At 36.2% G+C, this 9,770-nt stretch overlaps 1 protein-coding gene across 1 annotated transcript in view; it reads right to left on the bottom strand.

The window, feature by feature from the left end:
- Nucleotides 1-9,770, bottom strand: part of Spred (Sprouty-related protein with EVH-1 domain) — a 76,948-nt gene that overhangs the window by 4,543 nt on the left and 62,635 nt on the right. Inside the window, exons 3-4 of the mRNA XM_074176785.1 lie at nt 4,773-4,941; nt 552-625 (exon numbers count right to left, since the gene is read on the bottom strand). Of these exons, the coding sequence (XP_074032886.1) occupies nt 552-625; nt 4,773-4,941 (243 nt within the window). The remainder of the gene's footprint in view (nt 1-551; nt 626-4,772; nt 4,942-9,770) is intronic.

Raw genomic sequence — 9,770 nt, forward strand, 5'->3', positions numbered from 1 at the left:
GGAATCCGGTACACATGTACCTATTGAGACCCGTTTTTCCCATCCATACTCTTATTTATTTTGGAGAACCTTGCAGAAACAATAAGGAATATAATATTTATTCTTCATAACGGTTTCTATCGAACATGTTTTAAAAGGACGAAGTCACACATTACTTACTATACTAACCCATAGATTTTTGTCACAATCCTTACAGTTTTTTATATAAATATTATATTCTTTCAAGCAGTACTTTCTTCATTCAAAAAACATCTCTCATAATTATTTTATAACTACGTTTCATCGTTAATTATTGTGGAAATAACGTCTTTCAGAGAGATACGACTGAATTCCTTACTTTTGAATTATAATGAATGCCATCATGAAACGTTTATGGAATCAAAAATATTGAAAGGTTCAATTATCTCGAATTTGATTTCTGCTTCAATTTTGAATTGAAAATCAAAACTTTTAAAGATATGTTTCTGTTATATAAAGGCGACTTGAAATGTGGGCTCTCTTTAAAAAAAAACAATATCAACGAAAACACCGCTTAATAAAGACCTACTCACCATAAAAACGTCGTCATCTCCCACTTCTTTTATGCATTTCGGCAGAGGAGTTGAGGGGGAAGTATCCGCCAAACCTAAAATTAAAAGAAATTTGGATATACAGATGTACCAGCTGAAGTTTATGGTGCTTAAAGAGCTCAAAGTTGATCATTTAAATGTACAGAATAAGACAAATCAAAATGGATGAACAGCTGCAGCTTTCTCTAAATTTTCAAGTAGGAATAGAAAAAAATTGCAACACAGTATTTAAAATGAGTCTGATGACTGTACCGAGTAGAGAAACATACATATTGAAATAACAACTTGTCCCTAGGTTCATAGACAGTGGAATCTGGTAAATGGTTGTCAGACGGCAAATACTTTCCAGGGTAATACCATGCTGGACTTGGATTTATAATTAGACAGACACTCATGCAAGATAACAGGGGATAGTCTTACAGATGTTTCTTCTTCATCCAGCAGTAGGTCCAAGCTGCTGCTGAACGACAAACATCTGCAAGACAATCCTTTGTGCTTCTCGTTCATCCAACAGTAGGTCCAAGCTGCTGCTGAACGAAAAACATCTGAAAGACAGTCCTACGTGCTTCTCGTTCATCCAACAATAGGACCAAGGTGCTGCTGAACGACAAACATCTGCAAGACAATCCTTTGTGCTTCTCGTTCATTCAACAGTAGGTCCAAGCTGCTGCTGAACGAAAAACATCTGAAAGACAGTCCTATGTGCTTCTCGTTCATCCAACAGTAGGACCAAGGTGCTGCTAAACGAAAAGCATCTGCAAGACTGCCCCCTATGCTCCTCGTTCATCTAGAAGCAAGACTAAGCTGCTGGACAAAAAAAACTATCCTCTGTGATTCATGGTCATCTAGCAGCATTACCAAGCTGCTGCTGGATGAAAAACATCTGCCAGACTGTCCTATGTGCTTCTCGTTCATCCAGCAGCAGGTCCAAGCTGCTGCTGGATGAAAAACATCTGCCAGACAGTCCTATGTGCTTCTCGTTTATCCAGCAGCAGATCCAAGCTGCTGCTGGACGAAAAACATCTGAAAGACAGTCTTATGTGCTTCTCGTTCATCCAACAGTAGGACCAAGGTGCTGCTAAACGAAAAGCATCTGCAAGACTGCCCCCTATGCTCCTCGTTCATCTAGAAGCAATACCAAGCTACTGCTGGACAAAAAACTGTATTCTGTGATTCATGGTCATCCAGCAGCAGATCCAAGCTGCTGTTGGATGAAAAACATCTGCCAGACTGTCCTATGGGCTTCTCTTTCATCCAGCAGCAGGACAAAGCTGCTGCTAGACGAAAAACATTTGAAAGACTGTCCTATGTGCTTCTCGTTCATCCAACAGTGTGACCAAGCTGCTGCTGAACGAAAAACATCTGCAAGACTGTCCCCTGTGCTCCTCGTTCATCTAGAAGCAATACCAAGCTACTGCCGGACAAAAAAACTGTCTTCTGTGATTCATGGTCATCCAGCAGCAGATCCAAGCTGCTGCTGGACGAAAAACATCTGAAAGACAGTCCTATGTGCTTCTCGTTTATCCAACAGTAGAAACAAGGTGCTGCTGAACGGAAAACATCTAAAAGACAGTCTTATGTGCTTCTCGTTCATCCAACAGTAGGACCAAGGTGCTGCTGGACAAAAAACTTCTGCAAGTCTGTCCTATGTGCTTCTCGTTCATTCAGCGACAGGTCCAAGCAGGACCAAGCTACTGCTGGACAAAAAAACTGCCCTCTGTTATTCATGGTCATCTAGCAACAGGACCACGCTGCTGCTGAATGAAAAACATCTGCGAGACTGTCCTTTGTGAGGTATAATTCAATATTCATCGTGTTATCAGTAGAAGTTATCTTCCGGTAGGTATTTAGAAGATTCTGATATGTAGGAACGTTTTCAAAATTACAGCAATTCATAGATCAAAACAAAAAACGTATTCTCAGCAGCATTTCGTCAATCGATATTTGTGGAATTCTTAATACAGTAGAACGATCCAAGTAAAATAAACAAAACACCAGAACGTTTAGAGGTCAATGAGTACAACAGTTTTAAAAGGCTAATAGAGCTAACATAATAATTACCAATTAACTCAAAATTAACGTTTGTTGAAGAACATTCTAAATATAGAAATTTACCAGAACGAGCGAGAAAGTATATTCTAAACTGACTTCGCGATTTCGTATAATTTTGAAGAACTGTCTTGGAAAGTATGAACAGAAGTTTGTTGTTTTTCAATCATGTTATAACCAATATAAAAAAAATGGGAACTCACCATGTAGAAATCCCGTAGTAGGAAGGAAAGCATTGAAAAAAACACAAATAGAGCAGATAAGAAATATTACTTAAACACTAAGTTGGAGGACTTAGTTCCAGGGGTATTTCACGGATACAAATAGATAAAAATTTAGATAATTCAAAAATTCAATGAATATTCGAGATCCAACCCAAAACTGCCGAAAAATAAAGCCAAAAATGATATTTACGAGCGATAATGAAATAAATAAATCAAAATCTCTTACTCAACGTGTTATTTTCAAAGTATGCTTCGTTTCTTTGGACAAACCGAACTCTAACAGAGTACTGATGAAGAGTTTTGATCTATATTAATCTCACCATGTCTACAGTTTTGTGTTTGTGGACCTTTGTAATGCATTCGTTAATTTATCTAGTTTTGCGGTACGCAGAGGAAGGAAGTTGAGTTCCTTCAACTTGTGGCAAGAATTTTTCATTCGATAAAATTAAATTTCATTCCCATATTGTGGGTAATCTCCATATTTTGTGATGCGGTTTTCCCAGAATCGAAGGAGAAGCCTAGTTCCTCCGGATGCTATGCAAGTTGGTTCGAGAAGTATTGAAACTCCCCACGCAATTATGTGTTACGTCAAATTTTATTTTTTCCACAAAAGCTTTAATAATAATGTCGCATTATTGTTTAGCATTATTTTCATTTCATAAAACCAATTACTGATTAAAAACCGTCGCTTCTAAGTTCGGACACATTTGGGAGGTCGCCAGCATTGCGGGCAAGATACAAGAATGTTTGAGCACAAAAAAAGCAATCTGTTTTTCGAGAAAAAAAAAAGCTGGTAAAAAAATTGGGTCAGGACCCGAAAAAAAAGTAATTATCTAGATACAGTTCTATACTTTCTATGTAGATTTGATGGATACCTGACTGAATTTGATAGCTTCAGGTAAGATGGAATTCATACTGTATGAGCACGACCGAGGAAGCTATTAAGGCGTGTTCATACTGTATGAAAACGCTCAAGAAAACTATTGAGGCGTGTTCATACTGAATGAACACGACCTAGGAAGATATTGAGTCATATTCATACAGAATGAACACGACCGAGGAAGATGTTAAGTCGTGTTCATACTGAATGAACACAACCGAGGAAGTTATTGAGGCGTGTTCATACTGTATGAACACGACCGAGGAAGTTATTGAGGCGTGTTCATACTGTATGAACAGGACCGAGGAAGTTATTGAGGCGTGTCAATACTGTATGAAAACGACCGAAGAAACTATTCAGGCGTGTTCATACTGAATAAACACGACCGAGGAAGCTATTCAGGTGTGTTCATACTGTATGAAAACGCCCAATAAAACTATTGAGGCGTGTTCATACTGAATGAACACGACCGAGGAAGATATTGAGTCATATTCATAAAGAATGAACACGACCGAGGAAGATGTTAAGTCGTGTTCATACTGAATGAACACGACCGAGGAAGTTATTGAGGCGTGTTCATACTGTATGAAAACGCCCGAAGAAACTATTCAGGCGTGTTCATACTGAATAAACACGACCGATGAAGCTATCCAGGCGTGTTCATACTGTATGAACACAGCCGAAGACACTATTCAGGCGTGTTCATACTGAATGAACACGACCGAGGAAGCTATTGAGGCGTGTTAATACTCTATGAACACGACCTAGGAAGCTATTGAGGGGTGTTCATACTATGAATACGACCGAGGAAGCTATTGAGGTGTGTTCATAACGCTCGAGGAGGATATTGTAAAGGGCAACACGTGTTGAGGAAGCTATTGTATGGTAAAATACATGCTGCGGTGAAAATCTCACAATAGAGTTATTTGAACGGATCATTTATATCTTTTTCGGCCTGAAACCCAAACTGATATTGGAGTCCTTCGAAACAATAATTGACACTGTTCATTCCTCCAAACATATACGAGGTAGCTCAAGAAGTCCTCTTACCGTCAAGCAAGTCTTCGACCGCCGTCCTGACGCCCTTGTCAAACGCCCTGGCGTCCGCGGCAGCTTGAAACGTCAATCCGAATTTCTTGTCTCCGGTTTTCCAGTGGTGAAAAGTTGGCATCACTTTGTTGTATTCGAAATCCTTTTTGATGGTGCAGCTCAGTACGACCTGAAACAAATCGTCGAACATAGAATGAAATATAGGACTAATGCTTCAAAAGTATTCACTACTACAGTTTGTCAAATCTAGGAAGGGACTTGAGAAATCTTTCTCTCTCTCTCTCTCTCTCACTGTCTTCTAACGAACGCAGATCTGGTGGGCGGGACCATAACGGAATTCAGAAAGCTCTTCCTACATTTGACAAGCTGTAAGTATAATATATATCGAAGGTGCTTCGCCATAGAAGTATCTACTTTAAATCGAAACATATACTTTGCTTAGTACCTAGTATTCCCTTCAATCTGTTTTTTCCGATAGTAAAGAGTAATACATGCTCATTATGAATGCAAAACGTTACCAGAGTACTGAAACAAAATTTTGGGGTTTCGTTATGATTTGCCAAAGCTGGTATAGGCCGGTTTATATTACTTTACCAGGTCCTCAGTCTTTCATCGCAAAAGGGTTGCAAACATAAGATTTCATGAGCTTGAATTTCAATCTTAATAATGCTCGGCCAGGGTGTTTCGAAGATTTGAGTTATATCTACCCCATTCGAAATTCAAATAAAATGAAAAAAGTTTGAAAAACTATAAAAAACATGCTTTAATAGCAACACAAACTGAAAAATAAAAACTAACGTAAGATTGTGTCCAACATTGATAATAAGTCATATGGCTTGATATGTAATTAATGACTTTCAATAAGTCTAAAATAAGAGAAAGTCTATTTACAAAAAAATAATTTTGTTGTAAAAAAACGTGGATGCTTTAAATTAGGCATATTTTCATTAAGGCTCCAATCTGGCGAGTAGTTCGTAACCAAGTATTTATACCAATGGTTATTTAGCAATCTTGACATTTTTATAACATTTTTTTTGTAAATAGATTTATTTTGATTTCAGACTTATTGAAAGTCTAACTTAACCTAACCTAATACAATAAAGACCATTATTATTATTATGTAGTTGTGGCACATGTGCAGAAATGTGTACATTATAGTATAACAATTTTCAATTGAAGGTAACTCAAACAAATTGAACTGAGAGCTAAAGGCAACAGTTTTAAATGTTAGAACTAAATTCTTACCGGGGTCATTTTTATTGTCTATGCATCGCCTTTGTAAATAATTGAAAAGTAAGGTGATTCCATAAAATTTGCCCCCCGTAACAAGATAGCTTCTGAATATCGATAGGATGTACGAGCGAATAGGTGGAGCAGTTCGTTAAATACTTTGAAACATCGGTAAACTGATCAACACTTCGCAGGTCTATTATACTTGCGTCCTTAAAATGCCATAACTAGTCATTCGGTTTTTTCATTATCAAGCGTCCTTATCTGCATAGGCGTAGTTTGTTCTGTTTCTTGTGACGGCGACTTTGTTTTGTATTTATTACATATATTTTATTATATTTATTAAATAGACTGTTACATTTATTAACTTTAAAATACAGGATAGAGTTGGCCGATACTTGTTTTTCAAAATACATTATCATAGATTTTCATCACATTCACACTTTAATGTGAGATAATTAGTTGACCTAGTCATTAAACTCAGGTATAAATGTTCGTTAAACTCAAGTATAACTGTCATTAATTAGTTTCTAGAATATTATTAGTTTCTAGGTAGATGGTAATATTTCAAAAAGTATATATAAATCACAATGTATGTAGAATTCAGTTTGTTAGTGAACACGCTTGAAAAAGCTACTGTGCAGCGAAACACGTGTTGCAGATTTGTTAATCTGTTCTGGTGAAAATCTTACATTAAAGTGTTTTTCAAAATACATGAACTTTAAAATAGTTTTTGAGGTAAGTAAACAACTGACAAATAGCTGAATAATATGATTGAATTTTATTATTTGTATAGTATTAAGATGATGCCGTAGCAGGTCCAAGTAATGTACAAAGAAAGCGGAAGTTTATATCGTTAGAAGAAAAACAGATTGTCTGTAGAGTGTATGGAAATTTAAAAAATACACTCCGTACAATGGAAGCTGTAGCCCAGTGTTCATTTTTAACGGGAATATCCGTGTCGACAATTGAACACATTGTACTTGAAAAAAAGGTGACTGGGATTGTGTAAGCTCCAAAAGTACATTGTCGTGGTAGAAAAAAAATTGAATTGGACGAGTACCATAAAATTTTTTTACGCTATACCATTCATTCTTTCTTTTTTGAGAATAAAGTGCCGACCCTCGAATCCATTAGGACAAAGGTAATTAATGATCTCATTGCAAAAATGAGCAAAGAGAAGTTGAGGAAAATAATAAAAGATTTAAAATTTATTTATGCCAAACGATGTCGTAAATCTGTCTTAATAGAAAGAGAAGATATAGTCTCATGGCGACGGAGATATCTTCGCTCTAGTAGAGAAATGCGTTCTGCTCACAAAAAGATTTATTATCTGGACGAAACGTGGGTGAATGCTGGTCACACTGTATCTAAGATCTGGCAAGATACTTCTGTAACCAGTTATCGTCAAGCATTTGTGAACGGTTTATCAACAGGTTTACGCGGACCAACGGGTAAAGGGCAACGACTAATTGTCGCCCATATAGGTAGCGAGAGTGGCAAAAATACAGGGGTTTATCATGAACATGCATCTCACATTTTCACGCAATACGATATTCAGTTTCAATGTTTGCCTTGTTTGTTCATAAGATGTTGTGTATATTTCACTTGACCTGTTTTAATATGCATAACCTAGTCAAAAAATGTATTCAATTAATACTTTATTCTTCTTTCAAGGATCTCATTATTTTGTCGAGGGTAGCTATTTTTTTTAAATGAAATGAACGTACTGTTCTTCTAATTCCAAGTTTGTAGTTTTCATCAACAAGCTCGGAACATTTTATGTTTTCCAATTCACAGAAATAATTTTGCATGGAACTCATGGTGAATTGTAGACATGCCATTATCGTAAAGTACAATGTTATGGACTACTTAATTTCAAATACATCCGACAGAAAAGTTTTTCCACAACGCGTATGGTACATAACTTCGATAAAGATAACACAAAAACCAGTCGGCATTTCAATTGAATAACTATGTCAATGGTACTCGGAATAACTTAAAAATCGATTTGTAAACAGACGTAACAGTATTCCTCAAAACATCGCGTCGGTTCAATAGCCTGAGATTTCGATAGCGATACTTTACGAGATTTGTAGTCTATTGACAACCTCGTAAAACACACGTAAACTGGACTTTTTGATGACTCACGTAATGCTTTTAGATTAATATTTGCCGAATCATGTCTAGGAAGTGCCTTGGTCAGTCGATGTGAATATTGGAGAAGTTTTCAATTTCTTAATTGAACAACCGAATTATTTCCACTTTGCAAGTCATCTAAAATTACGTAAATGTCTGTCGGATGTAAGCCAATATCCGTCGTGACGATCAAAATGTGTCATGAATTGTGAGCATATTTGGAATATAGTCATTTTCTAGAAGAATCCCATTTTTATGTACAGTTTTTTCTACTTAATTAGCCTCGGAATATGGACTTCGAGGGGTCTTTCAAATTTTTTTTCGGAGTTACAACTTTGCTATATAATCTATTCTAACAGTTTCAAATCAAATCAAATCCTTCATTTTCCTGTTCGACAATTTCATAAGTAATTGTATTAGGAATAGTCAGTAAAGCTAAAATTATAAACTACTACACTAAAACTAGAAGCACACACGAAAACGCATGCACACACCACACATACACTTACGTTAAATAATCATCAACACTGTAATACGCATTCAGAACTAAAAAATTTTTAATCTTTGTTTTGAACATCTCTAATGTTTTGCTTTCATTTATTTCAGTTGGTAAAATATTGAACAAACGAGGACCTGCAACATTAGGACCTTTAAGAGCAATCCGCCCTCGGGCTAGAGGAACTTGATATATTTTTTTTGGCCTAGTGTTAATTGTATGAGTAGAGCCTATTAAAGGAAATTGACTTTTATTTTGAAAAACGTAGACACAAATTTCCATTATGTACAAGCAGGGTAAAGTCAGTATTTGTAATTTCTTGAAAAAAGGTTCACAGGACTCCATGTAACTTATACCAGTGATACTTCTGATGATGTTTTTTTGAGCCAAAAAAACTTTACCTGCGTTGGTTGACCAACCCCAGAAACGTACACCATAGCGCAATCTCGACTCCACTTCAGCATAGTATATAATTTTTAGTTGATCTAGACTGAGAATATAGCTAAGATTTCGTAGCTTGAATGCTAAAGAATGCAATTTTGGTATAAGGCCATCACAATGTACTTTAAAATTAAGATTTTTGTCAATTTCAACACCCAAAAACTTAGTACTTTTTGACAATGGAAGCAGCTGATTATTCACATCAATATGTAGTGGGTCAAGAATTTTTTGATAATTACAAAATTGAATAATTACTGTTTTATTTGGATTGAAAACAAGCGAATTACTGGAAAACCACCAGTTCAATGATCTCATTGTTTGCTCGCATTTTCGTTGTATACTTGTTTGGTCGGAGCCTGTTACAATCGTGGCAACGTCATCAGCAAATTTCACACACTTTGCATCAGGAACAGATTCGTCAATTTTGTCTATATATACTCGGAATAGTACAGGTCCCAAGACTGAACCTTGTGGTACTCCGAGTGATAGAGGTATCCGTTGAGAGTTCATTATTCTTTTTTTACCATTAATTACATTGGTGATGGTTACATATTGGCTTCTGCCAAACATAAATGAATCGATCCAATTATTCCAATTCAAATATTTCTTCCGAAATTTCGACACTGTTTTCAAAATTTTGACTTTTGAAGTTATACTTCAGCCTCTTACTTTCCACGATATCTTTTTCAAAC

The sequence above is a fragment of the Leptinotarsa decemlineata genome, unplaced genomic scaffold (genome assembly GCF_025532065.1).
Source record: "Leptinotarsa decemlineata unplaced genomic scaffold, Ldec_3_MD MMD2_tig00002082_RagTag_RagTag, whole genome shotgun sequence".
Lineage (NCBI taxonomy): Eukaryota > Metazoa > Arthropoda > Insecta > Coleoptera > Chrysomelidae > Leptinotarsa > Leptinotarsa decemlineata.